The sequence below is a fragment of the Vigna radiata genome, chromosome 4 (assembly GCF_000741045.1).
Source record: "Vigna radiata var. radiata cultivar VC1973A chromosome 4, Vradiata_ver6, whole genome shotgun sequence".
Classification (NCBI taxonomy): domain Eukaryota; kingdom Viridiplantae; phylum Streptophyta; class Magnoliopsida; order Fabales; family Fabaceae; genus Vigna; species Vigna radiata.
The window spans coordinates 19284963-19304652 of NC_028354.1; the positions used below are offsets into that span (position 1 = coordinate 19284963).

Genomic DNA, 19690 nt, shown 5'->3' on the forward strand with positions numbered 1-19690 from the left:
GGGGGCCGACATTTATGTCATAAAAAAAATTAATATTGACGCTAAAAATGAGATATTTTCGGACTTTTTTGACGTTTGATCTGAGGGACCCAACGCCTAAAGGAGGATTTGACGTCTGATCCCGGTAGAACCGACTTCTATAATGACGTTTTATTTACAAAAATGTCACCGATATTTTTTACGTCGAATTTTTTGTGGTCAGACGTTATAGCGTGACGTTAAAGATCATTTATGCACTAATGAACTAAAATTTAGTTAACTAGATTGAATCAAGTAAAAAAAAGTATGAAAACTATATATATATATATATATATATATATATATATATATATATATATATATATATATATATATATATATATATATATGAGAAAAGTAATATAAAATTTTTAAATTATTTTTAATTAAATTTTATATTTTATTTTTAAATAATCTTATTTATCTCAAAAGTTTCTGGATTTATTTTAAGTATTTATCTAATAATATATAAATTTATTAATCTCTAAAAAAGCCATATTCCTCCCATAAGACTTGAGAATTTTTAATGGATATTAACAAGAGAACAAAACGACAACCTAAACATAAAAGAGAACAATGATTGTCGTTGATTTATGTTTTGTTTTCAATTATGTACTTTTTAAGTCACTTTTTTTTTCTCCTTTATGCATTTATTATAATTTTTTTATTTTGAATTATTTCTTTTATATTATCGCATTCATCTATATTTCTGAAGTCATCTTTTAAAATCATTTACTAGAATAATAATAAAATCTTAAGTATTATCACCCCCTATACTATGCTTTTGTTATATATAAATACCCAACAATATAACGAAAAGTTGTAAAGGACATTTTCCCGAATTTATAAAATACCAACTTTGGGAGTGTAGACAGCAATGGATGCGAATGACCAAGTCCTTATATTTGGATTTTTTCCTTTTTGCACCCCTTCAATATCTGGGCACTTCTATCCGTTTTCAAAATTGGCCCACAAATAACATAATACTGTCCTGTGCTTGCTATATTAGATCTGATAAACACAAGACAACTGTCTGAAAAAAAGAATGTTTGAATATTTAGATTGAAAAATATTCATGGACACAAAAAATATCAACATTTAATATATACCTAGACAGAATAAAAATGATAAATTTATAGGTTAGATTGATAAGAAGAGAGAAATAGAAAAGAAGTATATAATAGGTATAGATAAAATGAAAGTGTATGTTTATCATTGCTGATTTAAATTAAAATATAGCTGTTTAAAAAGAAAGAATTTAAATTATACTTTTGCCTCTTATTTTCAAATTCATTTTAGCCTTTTTATTTTATAAATTAAGTCAATTTAGTTCTTGAAATGGAGATTATTGAGAACACAATTTTGAGTATTTTTTTTTTTTTTTGAATTGGTTCAAAATGTGAACCTTATTGAATGAATTCACTTCTATAAAATCTATGAAACTCAATTGATGTATAAAAAAATTTATGAACATAAAGTACCACAAAATTAATCTTTAGATATTTTATTGATAAAAGTTCAATCAAGTTCTTTAATTAAAAAAGGAAAACCTTAAAGCCAAGTCTCTCAACTTTAAAAATGCACTAATGTAACAATTTACTTGTAAATTGTCGTATATTTTGATCATAAATTACATTAGACAAGGTTAAAACTGTTAATAACCATATAATTACACTTTTAAAAAACTAAGAACCATATAAAATAAAATAAATGAATAATAAAACTTGAAGAGTAACTAAGAGTAATTAAATTACACACAAATAGATAAAAGGACGCGCAATAGTTCTATTTACTTGTCATTTTAAATACCTGGCATAAGTAAACTTATATGGTTAGCCATTAACGAAGACCAAGACGAGTTCCAAGAAATGAAGATATTCAAATTTACATTGCAACCAAGAAATGTATATGTAATAATGATAACGACAAAATGACCCCACAGCGTACATATATACCAGATACAAATTTTTCAAAGACGTATGGTATTACAATATGACTTAACTACTAAACAACAACGAATAAAAGCTAAATGAATCCGCACACTGCCATACACAGTTCAAAATTATTGCATACCAATAATTTAAAGAACCCTTATTAACTTACACTTTCAAAGGGATTGGCACAACAGTATCATCATTGCATGCTAATAAATGTAATCTAAGTTGATGAGGCAGCTTTGGAAGATGGATTGAAAGGAACCTGCTCAGCGCATGTAAGGTATTCATGGGGTCCAGCCTGTTCTCTACCAACTCCAAGAAGATCAAGATAGTACATGTAATGGGAAACGATATTGTTCATGGAGTCCACATCACCTTGACCACAAACACCATCCCCATATAGAATGTTCATTGTAGTGCCAAAACCAGGAACGCGATTCTCCATAGTGTCATTCTTGGTAGGCTTCCAGTTGCCAACGAAGGCATCATGAGCAGAGGGCTGATACTTCTTTACTGGTGTCATCCATCTCCATATTGCAGCCTGGAAAGCAAGTGTTGCATTCTGCTCTATGTATTCTGGATGGCTTAGAAGATCCACCTTCAAAGCTTCTCCAACAGCACCGTAGTTGTAGTTCCTGAATTGATCATGTCATTAAGTATAACCTCCACATTCAACAAGCACAGCGATGGTAATAAAACCTAATGAATCTTTTTCTTATTGAGTATTTGTATGTTTCAACTTTCAAATAAAAAATGCTCCAATAAAATATAACCAGAACTGCCTTCATAAAATACAAGTAGCCTTAGATGCCTACTTAATTTTATAAGATGGCCATTATGCTATTATGGCCAAATATCTACCTATTCCGACCAAACAGAACTGGTATATCAGAACAATAAAAGGTAAGGAATGAGGCTTAAGATTTTGTTGGTGTCACAGAAAAATTTGCACAAGTATATAACTGTTCATAATTTTCGTTGATATCACTGAAAATTTCAAAATTCATCTGCACAAACCCAGAAATACAGCTTTGTATCTCCCAATTACTGATAAAAATTACCGTTTTTTCTTTCTATTCACTCTTATCCTACTTTATCTCTTGTTGTAACAGGTTCTTTCTTATTACTATAATCTTCAAACTTTGTAATGTAATGTCCATTTAACTTCTATCTTTACTTGAAGGAACTATAATTGCCTTAACCTTATAGTGGTTATCTGTCCATGAAATGTGTCATTTAGATGGCTAAAACAATTAGTCTGGTTGCTAAAGCGAGTGCAATGATCATGATCATTGGTTTACTTTGGATGAATTAATTGGTGATAGCACCAGAACCTAACTTAATTGGTGATAGCACCAGAACCTAACTGCTATCCATAAACTACATTTTTTTCAGACAAGAGAGGAAGCTATGAACTAACAAATAAAGGTGTGTGTTAACCCTTCAACAAGTGTGATTGATTTGATAAAGATTGGTCAAGGATATTGCAGAAACCTTTTAACAACACTGGTTACATTTGAGACGAATGGCAATTTTCAGGAATGAGAAAGAAACTAAGCCTAGCTTCAATTATCTGTACAGCTAAACCAACATACACATACCAGAAAATGGGAATAGCTCCACGTCCGTAGTACTCAGCACCGGGAGTACAGGGGTATGTGAGTTTGAAATACTCATCACAGTATGACTGCATAGGACTCATTTCATGATTGTAACAAAGACCCCAAGCCAAAGGTCCTCCAGTAGCCACTCCATAACCACCTGGTACAAGTATTATAAGAGCAATGAACACCACACAGTTGTCCAATTAAAACACAACTAAATCAATCACCTTACTACATGCAACTCAAAACGCAAACAATGAATTCAAATCAGATGTCTCCAACTTATCATCTCTCGCCAAACATCTCTCTACCTTAAAATGCGATTCAACACATCAGACACCATATGTCAATCAAAAACCAAATCATCTAAAGACAATGCGTGCCAAACCAACTAAAGATCCAATTCCCTTCCCCGCATTCAATTTTCCAAAGATTCACACATTCAACAACTTAACCGTCGGAGAGAGACAACACATGTTTTAATTCAATAAACCAGACTCAAACGTGATAACTGAGTGAATGCATGAAAAAATTGACAGCCCCGACTCAGTTCCAAACAAATCAAGGTTACAGCATAGTGATAAAATCGCACACAATAAGAAACTCCAATCATTCAAAGTTTCAAACACCACCGACAAACATCGCACAATCTCAAAATTGCTTGCTCGACCTAATTCACGCTCGCACATTCAACAACTCAACCGTCAAAGAAAAATCAGACAGAGACAAGATCAGATCGCTCATGTTCATTTCGACAAATCAAACTTAAAAAACACGTTCAAAATCAGAGAAGCCCAATCGTTATCCAACACTTACAAATGCAAAGACTGCGACAATGCGTGAAAAATTGACTGCACTGTCTCAGTTCCAGACAAATCAAAGCTTTAAAGCATGGCAATCAATCCAGACCTCGCAGCAACAAATCCAAATCATCCAAAGTCTCAACTCAAGCACAAAAACACACACAGATCTCACAATCTCAAAACCGCAAGCTCAACTTAAACAAAAAATTTCACACTCCAAACCAAACACACAATCCATAAACAAAATTCACAAAAATGTGGACTGTAGAGAACTCACAAGAGGTCTTGCTGCCGACATGTCCGAGGAACGCGGCAATCTCCATCATCTGCATGGTCTTGTTGCCGGTGGTGCCGAAACCTTGCGGCTCGAAGAGAGAGGCGGCAGCGATGAAGGAGTGGTAGTCCCAGAATCCGACAGCGTGCGCCACCGGAGAGTTCCTCTTGGAGAACAGATTCTCGAACTGGTAGGTCTGGAAATAGTCCGTTATAGTGAGATTACAACAGTAAATTGACCACCCCTTGCATTCCCACCCTTTGTCGCAGTACTTCTTCCCGTGCTTGTACTTCACCAGCGTCTTCACGTTTGAGTCCTGCTGCGCCTCCACACGCGCCGCCACCACCGCGAGCACCACCAACGCGATTGCCGCAACAGCGTTTCGCTTCGCCCTCTCCATTTCTCTCTCTATCTCTCTCTCTCTCTCCCTTCACGTACAGAGAAGAGGGAGAATCTACCAAATAATAATAACACTACGAGTTTTTCTGGTAGAAGGTCCTTCTCCTATGGCGTTATGCGTGCTTACTCTGTGTGAGATTATAGATCGAACACTTTAGAGGAATCGACGGTGGATAATGCGTTGGTGGGACACAATGTGTTCGATGTTTAAGTGATCACAGACTGGCTTTGAGGCAAAGAACCTCATTTCTCCACCGACACCCAAGCAGGACACGTGAAATGTCCTTATTGCCCTTCGTTACAGCATTACTTGGTCAGTTGGTACGTCTTTTTTTCAGTCTTGCTCTCGCGGGTCTTTTCTAAGCATAAATTATAAACATTTTAAATATCTTAATTTCAATAATAATAAGATTGATTTTTAATAGTAAAATGTCATTGATGATTAAAACGATATTGTTTATGAATTCGTTAACATAAATTCCGAATTTATGAGTGAAATAAACATAATTAAAATAGCAAAAAGTAATTAATCATGTTAATTAAATATTACAAAAAAATTACCATCTCAGCTTGTAACTCCATACATACCTATTAAAAATAAGCAAAGATTAAAAAAATTGATGAGAAAGAATTCACAGCCAAGTATTTGCTATCGATTTATTTTATTAACACGTTTTTGTGATGAATTTTCCATTTAAAAATTAATTTATACAGTTTGCTAATTTAAAATTGAAACTCCCTAATTTGAAAATTGAAGGTTTAAATGTGAAAAATAGAGAGAAGAGAGGCGTCGGTGATGATAAATGAACAAAGAGAAAGACATAACATAATTAACGACAACCGACACAAACTTAGCAGCAAATTATCTTCTCATAATTATACTTAATACTACACTCCAAATTATAAAGACTCTTATATAGGATATAAACTTAACTAGAATAAGAATGAGAAAAGCTTAACATTGTTTTGCATTTTTTATAAATTATTTCAAAAGAAAATTATTTGGATTTTACATGTTTAATCATTTATACTTTTTCTTCATTATATATATATATATATATATATATATATATATATATATATATATACATGTTTAATCATTTATACTTTTTCTTCATTATTTATATATATATATATATATATATATATAAGGTGTATAATGTTTTGGATTCTAAAACTATCACGGTTTTTTTTTTAAATATTTAGAGAATAGAAAAAGAAAAAAATATTTAAATTGTATTTGATCTAAGATTATTCGATGTAATATGAATAATATTTATATCAAACAAAAGAATGATATAAATATTTCAGTTGAATGCATGATTTTAGTTTCTCAAATATTAAATATACACTAGTGTTAAAGAATGATTGTAGCACTCATAATTAATATATTTTTAATTATTGTCATCATACCACTTATTTTATATAATACTTCTATGTCTTTTTCAACCTCTTTTATGATTATAATTTTTTGTGTATAATTTATATTAAATTTTTTTAGTATATTTTTTTATATACTTAAATTTTTATTTGAATCTTGTGAGGTTCTGTTAATTTTTCTTATCAACATTTGAAATTTTACCTGTTTTATGTATTTATTTTTTCATTTACGTTTAAAATACGACCTGAATCCTTGTGTTTCATTTCCTTGTGTCACTTTATTTTTAAATATTTGTCTAAGAAATACTGAAATTATCTTGTTTTTTTTCTTTATTTTTTTGTACAACAATTTGGAATAGGAAACACACTGAAAACAAGATCAAAAATTAGTAATTAAAATAAGAAAACGGAAAATAAAAACACAAGCTAACAGATTTTAATGATTTTTATGAAGATAGTTGTGCCTTGTAAGAGAAACAGAGATAACGAAAAGAAGAAGATAGGAACGACAGAGAGAAACAAGGTGGGTTTTTTAATTTGAAATTTTATTTAAGTTAAAATTGTAACTTTTAATTTTTTTTATTTAAGTTATAGTTAATATAATACCTTAAAATAAAATAATGAAAGTGAATGAAACTTAATTAAATATATAAAGAAAATAAATGGAAAGAAAAAAAAAACTCAATTTGAAAATGGAAAGACTTCAATATTGAAGAAAAGAATGTAATGAAGCTTGGGCAATCTGAAGAACAGAACAAAAGAAACAAGCATTCATGAATTTTCAATCTGTGCAGTTGTGTATAAACTCCTAGGTACATAGTCATCAATCATCACCATTAATCTACAATTAGAAAGGGTTCCCAGAACTGTTTTAACAGCAGTTTTTTGAGGAATTAGCATCATCAATGAGAGAACATTGAGCTTGAGTAGCCATGGCCAATTCAAATTGCTTGAATGAAATTGGAGACAGAGACAACAATTCAGGTGCCTTCAGATTGTCCCAACCCCTTACATTATTTGTAATGGTTGACCCATCAATTCCAATATGTGTCACATGCTTCACATCTGTTGGAAACCCAATTTCCATCTCAGCTTCCTTTTCCTCCTCATTCTCTCTATAAACTACATTCAAGTCAAGAAAATGTGAGCCTAAATTTCAAGTGAAAAAGTTGAACATCTAAAATTTATAACCTCATTCCTAAGGCTTTGTTCACTTAAGTAGATTTGGAGGAGAGTAATTGAGTGGATTTGAAGATAAATTTTGTTGTTTATTTGAGTGAATTTGAAGGTAAGTGAGAATGAATTTGGAAGTAATTTTTTTTAATCTGCCACATAAATTAAATCTACACTAATTCTCATAAACTTTATTTCCAAATTCAGTGTCACTTACCTCTAAATCCACTCAAATAAACAAAAAAAAAAATACTTTCAAATCCTCTTAAATCCATTCAATCACTCTCTCCCAAATCCATTCAAGTGAGCAAGATATAAGGTTTGAATTCATTATATACTCTAAATTAGTCTTATCTCTAATCGATGTAAGACTTTTAACATTTTTCCTCACATTGAAAAACCGATTTGTAAAGTAAAATTTTCAGTCACTTATATACTCAGTCTTATCTCTAGTAAAACTTTCAACATTTCTCCTCTCGTTGAAAAACCAGTTTGTATATACTCAATCATATCTGTAGTCGATGTAAGACTTTCAATGTTATGTATTTTGAAAATAATTGAGATTGAAATTTGACGTGGCTAAGAGCAACAAAATTCATGACAAACAGCATTGATTAAGAGTTGTTGAACTCACAAAATAATTGAGGAAAATTCTTGATGGTCTTGATTATTCTGTGTATGCCAGCAGCTACATTAGGCTTTGGAAGAGGCAGAAACCAAGAAGGCTTGCCTCTCTTGATATTGGCTCTGACTATTGACGTATCATGTCCTTCTTGCACAAACGAATATCTCAAATTACTCATAACACTCCAATCACTCAAGAACAAGAAGAGATAAAAAAATTAACAGAAACACAGTAAGATTATTGAGAGAAGAAACTACTTGAAACAATAGTGGCTTTTGAATCTTCTTTTGATCCTTTGGGTACACCCAACTCCACACTTGAATGGGAAGCACAGCTGAAAGAGCAAGGAACAACAATTCTTTCCATACGTTTTCTCATCTCTCCAAAAACCTAAACTTTATGTTTGTGTACCAACTTCTTATGCTGCAAAGCTTAACCTAGATAGCTATCTATGAACAGGGTGGCTAGAATGTGGTTATATTTAGGTTGCTGTTTGTCTTTATGAGCAAGAAAGAATGATTTACGTGGGGAAAGAAATTATTTTGAATCCAAGTTTGGTATGTGGGAAAAAGATGTATAGAGTATATATAAATGATAATGGAGTGGGTGTGTTAGAGTAATAGAGTGGGTAGTTGGTTAAACTGTGCAACTCAACCTGCTTTAGGAATTTGTACCAAAATTGAAAATACTTTTAAGTTTGCCAGGCTAATAATAAGAGGGATTAGATTAGTACTGAGTTCTAAAACTAACTTTTGTTCTTCTACAAGCTCCCAAATAATTATCATAATCACCATATATTCCAAAGTGGGCTCCTCCTAACTAGCATCACTTGTGTACTAAGGCATTCTTTTGCAGATTTTTCACATCTTTGCATCATCATCAATCAACCCTTTGTTCCCTTCACTTTATATATTTCCTTTATATGTGTCTCATATTGAAATCATTTGCTAACTTAATCAGACTCTGTCATTCAGCTTACTTAACTTGTGTATATCAACATCATAGAGTGAATCACAAGGGAGCTCTGCAAGTAATATTTAAGCACGTGCCCTCCATTCTTTCCTTTCTTGTTTCATGATTTTGTTCAACTAAACACACTTAATTAACCTTTTTTTTTTCTTCCAGTTCCATTAGTTGGGTGGTGTGGTCAAAAGACAATTTTTCAGTAATGAGTTTGGATTACTGGTTTTTTTGTGGGGATTGATGGTTGAGAGTTTGGATAATGTTGTTACATATGTTTTTGTGTCAAAATATGATAAGAGATCTTCAAAATATTGATATTTTTTATTAGAATTTTAAGTATTACTTCAAGTTTTACGTTGAATAAAAATGAAAGAATATAATATTTTATAAAAATTTATTAATCCATTGCTCTTAAGATTTTAGATAGAGATTGATGTCAATCTTTTAAAATGGTTTGTTAGAAAAATCTCATGATACACATTGAGATATTTTTCCAAAAATTGAATCTTATTATTTATTCATAATTGAAGGAGTTTAAATGGTCATGATACTTATAATATTACGGAATTAAAAATAAAACCTGCTTAACCTATCGTAAAATAATATTGTATCAAAAATGATAATTGTCTATCCATATATTATCTCTATCAAATCAAACTAAATATTATTATATCCAAAAAACTAATAAAATAAAATTCAAACAAAAAGATTAATAAAGCCTTATATTTTTTTTATTCCAACACGGTTAAATTATGATTTTATTGGTATTGTATCTCCTTTGTTAAACGGTTAAGTAAATTCAACACATGTTTTGGTGAATCGAAGCATTTGTAGGGAATCTTAACTAGAAAACAAAATTTTGACTGATGTGTGCATTGAAAGGTAAGATAAATTACTTAGGAAAAAGTTACCATCCTCACAAGGCAGAAAGTACTGGAAGTATTTTCAAGTGCATGGTGTGAAGCAAGAGCCAAGTTTCCAATGGCATTAAGCATAATTTTCTCACCATATCACACTCATACTAATGTCACGTAGGATTTAGTATCAACTTAAAGCAAGGTTCCTATTATCAGTAACTGAGAAGTGTTGTCAAATTGCTTGTGTTTTTAGTTTATAAAAGGGAAAATGATATTTTGACACCAATTTTTTGACATCATTTTGACACTGCACACGTGTCAAAATATGGTTGGACGATTTCAAATTAAAAAAAAAAAAACTTTAGTTTTTTTCTTCCAAATATGTTATTGTCTCAGTTTTTTTAATTTGAAATCGTCCAACCACATTTTGACACGTCTGCAGTATCAAAATAGTGTCAAAAATTTGTGTCAAAATATCATTTTCCTTATAAAAGGGTGTGTCTCTTATGTTGAATGTGCTACATTTGGTTGGTGCCTCTCTATCATTTTTCTACGTGTAAGATGAGTGTGTTTTCTTTTCATCTTTTTCTTTTTAATAACATTGTGAGTTTTGTTACAATTATGATATTTATAAATTACATACTTTTATAATATTTCATTTGCAATTCGATTTTTTATAACTTTAAAAATTAATTTAATTATTATAATAATTACTCTCTTTTTTTAATACTTGAGAGTAAAAATATATAATACTGAAGACTTAAATTTAATAACCAATTAAGTTTAATATCATGAATAAAACACGTTCATTCAAAAGGCTATCGAAAAGTAAATTATTAATGTTATTACCTTTGTTATTATTACAAAACTTATGTATTAAATTCAAAATTTAAGGTACAACTTTTAATATTATACATGCTGTTATTTTTTGTTTGTTCAATATATTTATCTTTTGTTTTTGTAAAATAATTTTTAAGATAGTATACAAAACAATTACACAGTTACAAGTCGATCAGTTTTTACTTGATCAAAAGCTAATATAATGCTATTTGATTATAAGTCCATCAATTTCTACTTAACCACAAACTAGTCAATTCTTATTCGATTACAAGCCAATTACTTTAATGACATGTTATTTTTTAGTTTAGTATAATTTAAATCAAAAATAAATATATCACTAAACTCAGTATAATTATTCTATAAATAATGAACAATTTACATTTATTATTATAACATTAATATTGTTATATGACGTATTTGAAAATATCTATTTTATAAGTGTACCACCATCCATCCACGGAGAATGAGTACAAACAAATAAAAAAAAAAAAACAGTTGACAAAATCAATAAAATTCATCTTCTTAGAGTATTTTGGCTCTCTTACTAAATACAATACCAAATTTGTTTTCTCCATTTTTCAAGTGTCATTTCTTCGACAGTTAAGTTGCATTTAACTAGTAAAATATTTAAACAAAGTTAACTACGAACTATGCCTTATTAATAAAAAAGTTCCAAAGTTTCAAATATGAAAATATCAACCCTCAAATGCATTATAATTAAGCACACTAGAAAATATACTTTAAAAAAATATTTACTAAAATAAACAAGGAAATTATTTTTTTATTTGATACCTAGACAAAAACAAAATAAAATATTGTCAATAAAAATTAACTAAAAAAGCAATGAATTTTAACAAGATTTGCAAAATAATAATAATAATAATAATAATAATAATAATAATAATAATAATGGCCCTAAACGAAACTAGAGTAAAGTCAAAGGTAAGATTACAAAGCGTCCCAAGTTGTTCCACAAAATATCATATGATCAAATATTATATCATTATCATTATGCCAATTAAATAAGTTTTTATCGACAAATTGATATTTATAAATGCTAAATAATGGCAATAATTACTAAGACGTTATTATATAAGAAATTTCAAATTATTTCATCCATACAAATAAACAAAAATCTTCCTTTTATTCTTGTTCAAACTCGACCATTATTCTAAATGTATTATTGGAATGCTAGGATTTATTTATATCTATTTGAAAAGTTTTATATTTGTAGAAATGTGTATCAATGAATTTTAATGGAATTTTTAAGAATAGAACAAGAGGCTCAGCTATCCGTTATTATATAATTAGATTTCATTGTGAAAAAATCTACTTACTCAATATTGTAATATTGTTGCATGGGTAGAGCCACAGAGTATGAACGGTACAAGTGAACACTAACATTGATTAATTGAATCAAAAATGAAAAGAAAAAGACTCTGTGTATAGAAAGGACCTGGTCATTTCTAAAAAAATCATAGAAACGAAAGAATTCACCAATTAATTCTAAAAATATAATGACAAATAAAAACAAAATCATTCTAGAGAACATATCTTAAATTGTATTAATTCTCACAACATAATTTTTTTTAATATCTTATATCTAAAACAAACAATTTTTATAATTTGGAATCAACTTTTTAATAAAAATATTCAGATTATTTTTTATATAATGCCAAAATTACATATTAATTTGCTTAATCATATTACGTTACCTTTAATTTAACATTAATTAGTTAATTAAGGTAAACAATTATTGATTTGATATGAAAACGTGTAAGGTATATGTCAATAACATTAAATAATTACCTAAAAGGATACAAAATATTAATTTGATAATTAAACGTAAATATATATAAGACATATTTGAATGAGAAAATAGTAAACCAGGACGTTATATGCACGCAGCTAAGATTGACTACAGTTGTCGGAAGTGTGTTTGTGAAAGCTTCTCCATAAGTAATATTCCGAGAGAAATTAGGAAATATATGCATACAATTAAAAAATCTATATGTTATATTACTATTTTTAGAATTATTGATGTAATACGTAAATATATATATATATATATATATATATATATATATATATATATATAGTCAATACTAGTATCAGTATCATATCAGTTTCACGACATTAACACAAAGGTGTAGCAATCTAAGTCATAATGCATCAAATGAACGTTGTGCAGCACATCATCTTTTGCTGCTTGATTACCGTATAAAGGGTTGATGATGATGGTGTACTTCAGTGACTCTGCAGATCATCTTTTGTCATCAATGCATGAAATAGGAAGTTTATGGTTTTTGATCTGTTGAATGATTTTATTCCTTTAAAGTCTTCTTCAATTAAATCTTGACACGTTAATTACTTTCCATTGTTAGTCAGTTCTTCCTTTAATACAGAAAAGGAAAATTAATATTCATTAATGATTTTTGAGGCCAATAGTTACTTTCCTTCCTTTCTTTCCTTCTTTTCTTTCCATATTAGCAAACATTCCTACATAAACTTTGTATCTCATAATCTCTCAGAAAAAATGTTCTTTTACTGAATGTGAAAAGGCCAAGCACAGAACATGGACAAGCCTCCCTTGAGGATGTTCTTTGATAACCTACGGTTTGTGTTTCTAATATCCTTTATGTTTTGTTTCTCATTGCTTCTCTTGGATTATTATGCGTCTGTCAGTGATCATGGCACAGAGTTTATACTTTTCCACATTAATGGTACAAACCATGCTCAGAGGCACACCATGCCTGAACCTTCAAATTCTTCTTCCATTTTTAATGAAACTGGCTGTTGTCCTGAGAAAGAAATCCATGCAAATCAAAATGATGTATCAGAAATTCCTGCAGCACAAGGTGAAGTTCATACGAGAAACAATGTTGGAGTTGTTGCAGATCCTCCCTCAAGAAATTTGGATTCTTGTTCAGGCAAATATATCTATGTTCATGATCTTGCTAGGAGGTTCAATGAGGATTTACTGAAGGGTTGTCACTCTCTCGTGAGGTGGTTTGATATGTGCCCTTACATGACCAACTTAGGCCTTGGACCTAAGGTTATTGAGAAACCAAAGGAGAAGGTTCTGCTGAAGGAAAACTGGTATGCAACTAACCAATTTTCACTTGAAGTTATTTTTCATAACACAATGAAGAACTACAAGTGCTTAACCAAGGATTCTTCTCTGGCTTCTGCTATATATGTGCCCTATTATGCTGGCCTTGATGTTGGTCAGTACCTTTGGGGTGGATTCAATGTTTCAACAAGAGATGCTTCACCAAAAGAACTAGTGAAATGGCTGGCACAACAACCAGAATGGAAAAGAATGTGGGGTAGGGATCATTTCATAGTTGGAGGGAGAATTAGTTGGGACTTTAGGAGAGGAACAGATATCAATGATGATTGGGGCACCAAACTAATGCTTTTGCCAGAAGCAAAAAACATGTCAATTTTGCTAATTGAATCTGCTGGTTCAAAGGAAAATGAGTTTCCTATCCCATATCCAACTTACTTTCATCCTACTAAGGAGAGGGAGATTTTTCAGTGGCAGAAGAAAATGAGAAATGTGAAAAGGCCTTATTTGTTTTCTTTTGCAGGTGCTCCAAGGCCTGATTCTAATTCATTATCATCCTCAATCAGAAATGAGATAATCAAACAATGCCAATCTTCTAGGAGTTGCAGATTTCTAAATTGCCATGATAGTCATCATCGTAACCATTGCAATGATCCTGTGCAAGTGACAAAGGTGTTTCAAAGCTCAGTTTTCTGTATCCAGCCTCCAGGTGATTCATTCACTAGGAGATCAACTTTTGACTCAATTCTAGCTGGTTGCATTCCTGTTTTCTTTGATCCAAACTCAGCTTATAACCAATATTTGTGGCATTTACCCAAAAATGGTTCTAGCTACTCTGTATATATACCAGTAACAGATGTCACGCAGAAGAGGGTAATGATCAATGAGACATTGTCTAGAGTTCCAAAAAGTGAAGTGTTGGCTATGAAAAAGGAGATTATAAGGCTTATTCCAAGAATAATATATCGTTATCCAAGTTCTAGATTAGAGACCGTTGAAGATGCATTTGATATATCAGTTAAGGGAATTCTTGGTAGAATAGAAGCAATAAAAAGGGACACTACAAAAGTCAATGATTCCAGTTCCTAGTGTGTGGGAAGAAGGTGTTGCAGGCAGAAGATGTTCCTGTTTAGCCTCATTTTTGTTTCACTTTGATTTTTAGAATATAGATACATCCTCCTTGTACAATATTTCACAGCTATTCATTCATTTTTAATGCAAAGGTTCGATCTTAACTCTAATAATATGGTCATGTTCTGCGTGTGCGTGGGTGTGTATTCATTTAAAAAGGTGTTTGATTACATTTTATCATTTCTAGAAATATTTGTTAAATTTTAGTGATTCGTTTTACAACAAACTCAACTTCTTTTCAGCAATTTTATCTTATCTTGTAATATGTCGAATGATAAATCTGGTTGTATAACAAGACATGAATGATTAAAACTAAAAATCAGTCATTGTTCATATAATCACTTGTTAAATTCATATGCACTTCTGATGCTAAAAATTATTCTCATTTAATATGTTTCTCTATATAAATATATAAGAAATTGCGTCCTCCACATCTGGTATGAATAATTCTAGATTCTAGAATCAATTGCTAAGAATTTCAGAGCGCAAAGCCATAATCATTTATTTGTCTGAACTCATTTCCACTGAACTCAACTATAAGTGTACACAACTGAAGCAACATGGAATCATCTCACAGAGTTCAAACCACCTGAAAAGACACCAGCTGCTGCTAGAAACTAGAAGAGTTCAAAACAGATAAATTTATTTAAGCAGCAAATGCACGAGGTACTACTAGCAGAGTCATACAATAGTACAAGCATTAAGCAATGCACTTGATTTGATCATGCAGCTTTCCAAGAAGAAAGTGGTGGAGTATTACCAGTCTTCCATGTATTTGCCCCTTCCATGTATCTACCACCCTTGATATCTTCAGCAGCAAAGGACTCAAGTTCTGCTATTTCTTCTGGTGTTAGTTTGATAGACAAAGCCCCAAGGTTATCATTAAAGTTCTCAATTTTGGTTGTTCCAGGTATTGGGCACACGTCGTTTCCTTGGTGATGAACCCATGCCAGTGCAAGTTGAGATGTAGTACATCCCTTTTTTGTTGCCAGTTCCTTAACCTTCTCAAATATAATATTATTGTGCTCTACATTTCCAGGTTTGAATCTGGGCAGAAGCTGCAATAGAATTAAATACACATATTCAGGTATCAATGATGAAATTTACAAGTAATTGACATGGATTTCAGAACTTCTGTAACACCATGATTTTCACAAACCTTCCGGGAATCATCCGGTGCCAAATTCTCAAGCAGCTTTGTTCCTGATGACAAGAACCCTCGCCCAAGAGGACTATATGCAACAATTCCAATGCCAAGTTCCCTGATAAGTGAAAATTGAATCATAAAGTTATTATACCTCGCATGATAGCAGTTTTATCGAACCTCAGAGAGATAACTGTTTGATAATAAAACATAATGCTTGTATGTTAAATCAGACCTGCAAGTTGGAACTATTTCTTCCTCAACATCTCTTGACCATAGCGACCACTCCAACTGCACTGCTGTTATCGGATGAACTGCATGTGCTCTTCTGATTGTTGAGGCTGAGGCCTCAGACAGACCAATATATTTTATCTTTCCCTCCTCAACAAGTTTTTTAAGCTCCCCAACCTTACAATGCAAAAGCAAGGCAAAAACTTGAAGTCGTCATAGGTTATCCTTTTCCATATGTGAGCAAATGATCATATCTCATGTCATACACAAATTTCATGATGTCAAAATACATAGGAGTGATCAATAGTGTAGAGTTTAAAATTTCCTACAAGCATATTATTAGTGTAGCCAAATATAGAAAAGACAAATAGAGCAAAGCACAGAGAAAGGATGAAACCGTGACTTCAATAGGCACACGAGTATCAACACGATGTTGGTAATAGAGATCAATACAATCGATCTCGAGTCTCTTCAAGCTATCCTCACAAGCAGCCCTCACATATTCTGGATGACCTCGTATCTCCTTTTTCCCTTCAGGTGTGGCTTTGATTCCAAACTTGGTAGCCAATTCAACTTTATCTCTCCACCCTCCCTTCAGAGCCTGCAACAAGCAAATACATATGCACACATCGTTTTATCATATCATATCATACCATAGCAACAATAAGAAAGAAAAACTGTAACCACTGCTCTTGGAGGAACCAAAAGCAACAAAAGGAATATCAGGAAGTGTAATAATAAACTGTTTCAGTGCTTTCCGATGCTGCTCTGATATCAGAAGCTGACTGAGCTCACATGTGTTCAAAAGTTAGAGAACTAATTAATTCATGAAAAGAACATAAACCAAAAATAAAGTTGACCCCCATCAATAAAAAAACAGTTTCTTTTTTTCCTAAAAGACTCAATCTTTCCTCTTTCAGAGAACTGGTTAGCTAGACCCAGAAGAAATATATGCATGATCGAGTGGAAGCACGAGAAATATGATATCAAACAGCACAAAGAATCAACCTTTCCTAACAGGACTTCGTTGGTGTGAGGACCGTAGATGTCAGCAGTGTCAAGAAAAGTTACACCACTTTGAACGGCATGGTGAATAAGAGCAATCATATCAGGTTCTGGCTTAGCAGGACCATAGTTCGAAGACATTCCCATGCACCCCAATCCCTGCACAGACACCTCCAACCCTTGAGAACCCAACTTCATTCTACCCACTCTCGCCATGATGCTCTCAGTGATTCTTCTTCCTCTTCTATACAACACTATAATTCCACTGTTTCTGCTTGCCTTGACGAACTTGGATTGGTTTTAAGTATGGCAGAGTCCTTTAAATGAACAATCCAGAAGATTAAATTATTCTAAGGACCCTACCAAAGGTTGTGCTTCATGCACTTGTCTCCTCCATTGTCCTTCTTGTGTGGTCCGGGACAATTCCAACTTACACTATTTCAAATATATAGTTTGAAACCTTGATTATTAATTTGATTTTTACTATGAAGTTTTGATTTGTTTTGCTTAGTGATTTTTTTACTTAATTTAATCTTTATATTTAAAAAAAGGTGTAGTTCTTATTATTAAATTATCATTAACATCTTTTTAGGAGTTTTAAATGTTTGCCAGTCAAAGGTTTTTCTCTTGAATTACATTGTACTTAAAATATACATAGTAATTCTAAAATAAAAATTGATTGAGAGATTGACACCAACAAACTTAAATTTTAGTATGTGAAAGTTTTAAATAGTATTAATATCAATTTAAATAATTACATTAATTTTTTTACAAGAGGATGACCTTTCGTCGACAATAAATATAAAAATCAAAATGTTAAATATAAAAAATATTAACTAAACTTAGTTTAAATATATAATCAGCAATTATATTTCGCAAATTCAAAATTATATTATTCTAATTGATAATATAAAATATCGTCTCAAAGTTCCTAATTATTTCAAATTATATTATTTAAATATTCTAAATTTACTCTGAAATATACTTCGGATATATTGTGATAAAAATGTGTTAGTATTTTTATTATAATTTAGACATTGATGTTATCGATATGTTGTGATGGTAATGGAATAGAATAATAAAAAGAGCAAATAAAGTAACTTTTATGAAAACATAATCTGTGGTTAATGTTACAGAGTTATTTTGTGTTCATGCACTCTTCCTTTACATGTTAATAAAATATACATTAATTTTTATTTTAATTTTTTTAGAGATAATAGATATATTGGAACACTCGATCTATTCATAAGATTTATAAGCGAGAGTTATTAAAATATTCATTATTATTCATAGATATTAATTATATCTTACGAATTTTATCTGTAAATATTTTTATCATTCCAAATTTATCTTAATCAAATTTTAATATAAAAATTTAACTTAACTCTAACACATGTTGAAATTCTCTCGTTTTGTCAACTTAATATAAATATTTACCTCTATTGATATGTCTTTTATTTATTTTATTTATCATGAACTTTATTTTCAATATCTTTTACCCTACCACGACTTTGAAGTTTTTGACATGTTTATTACAAGTTGGTTGTCAATAAACAACTTTATTTTTATACTATGCTTTTGCGTCAATTAATCTAATCTGTCTAGACATACATTTTAGCATGCACACATTAGTTTAATACTCAAATTTACCAACTCTGGATAAGAGGTTAGGCCTGGACCCAGCGACAATTGGGGATGGAACACGGGAAAAAAACTTAGTGACTATGGACGATATTATAAAAATAGATCTATCCATTTACCTATTCGAGTGAGTAATCAATTGAACAAAAATAAAATAAAGACCGAGAAAAAAATTTAAGAGCATGAGTACACTCAGAGATCATATGAAAAAAATATTATCCTGAGTGCTCAGGATGAAATTGACAAGTTTATGAACTCTTTTGAATAAAGGATCTCGGCTTCTGAAGGTATATTTTTTATACTTGTTTATTTCGACTTTACTAGTATTGATTATATGTGTTTGTTTTTTAAAGAATAGGAGGAACGATGCACTAAAATACAGTGATGTGCAAGAGAGTTTACAAAAAGCGTTATTCGATGACAACAAAAATTTGGACATTCTGGCAAGTTCATCAATCATTCAAAAAGAGGTCGATGACCTTGAGAAAGAAGTAGATGAACTTCTGAAAATGAAGGAAAAAATTAAAAGTCAACAACAAAAGATAAACATTTTATATAGTGAAGCATTTTAATGCCTCTTTAGAGCTTCATATCT

At 31.0% G+C, this 19690-nt stretch overlaps 4 protein-coding genes across 5 annotated transcripts; 1 reads left to right on the plus strand and 3 right to left on the minus strand.

The window, feature by feature from the left end:
• Positions 1 to 1877: 1877 nt before the first annotated feature.
• On the minus strand, positions 1878 to 5231 carry LOC106759367 (chitinase-like protein 1). The gene is made up of 3 exons (XM_014642512.2): positions 4640 to 5231; positions 3557 to 3716; positions 1878 to 2590 (listed from the first exon to the last, which is right to left on the minus strand). Exons 1-3 carry the CDS (start codon positions 5034 to 5036, stop codon positions 2176 to 2178), a joined length of 972 nt encoding a protein of 323 aa, XP_014497998.1. The 5' UTR covers positions 5037 to 5231; the 3' UTR covers positions 1878 to 2175.
• A 1927-nt stretch (positions 5232 to 7158) lies between these two features.
• Positions 7159 to 9063, minus strand: LOC106759011 (CRIB domain-containing protein RIC4). Of its 2 annotated transcripts, none has more exons than XM_014642022.2 (3): positions 8471 to 9063; positions 8223 to 8360; positions 7159 to 7537 (listed from the first exon to the last, which is right to left on the minus strand). In XM_014642022.2, exons 1-3 carry the CDS (start codon positions 8589 to 8591, stop codon positions 7287 to 7289), a joined length of 510 nt encoding a protein of 169 aa, XP_014497508.1. In that variant the 5' UTR covers positions 8592 to 9063; the 3' UTR covers positions 7159 to 7286. The 2 variants fall into 2 exon arrangements, with proteins under 2 accessions (XP_014497508.1, XP_014497509.1); XM_014642023.2 differs by having other exon boundaries at positions 8223 to 8357; positions 8471 to 9052.
• A 4385-nt stretch (positions 9064 to 13448) lies between these two features.
• On the plus strand, positions 13449 to 15087 carry LOC106758496 (probable xyloglucan galactosyltransferase GT15). The gene has a single exon (XM_014641415.2). It carries the CDS (start codon positions 13449 to 13451, stop codon positions 15030 to 15032), a length of 1584 nt encoding a protein of 527 aa, XP_014496901.1. The 3' UTR covers positions 15033 to 15087.
• A 463-nt stretch (positions 15088 to 15550) lies between these two features.
• Positions 15551 to 17841, minus strand: LOC106759566 (probable aldo-keto reductase 2). The gene is made up of 5 exons (XM_014642791.2): positions 17458 to 17841; positions 16847 to 17050; positions 16454 to 16626; positions 16234 to 16336; positions 15551 to 16132 (listed from the first exon to the last, which is right to left on the minus strand). The coding sequence occupies exons 1-5, from the start codon at positions 17668 to 17670 to the stop codon at positions 15797 to 15799; spliced, it is 1029 nt and encodes a 342-aa protein (XP_014498277.1). The 5' UTR covers positions 17671 to 17841; the 3' UTR covers positions 15551 to 15796.
• Positions 17842 to 19690: the final 1849 nt, after the last annotated feature.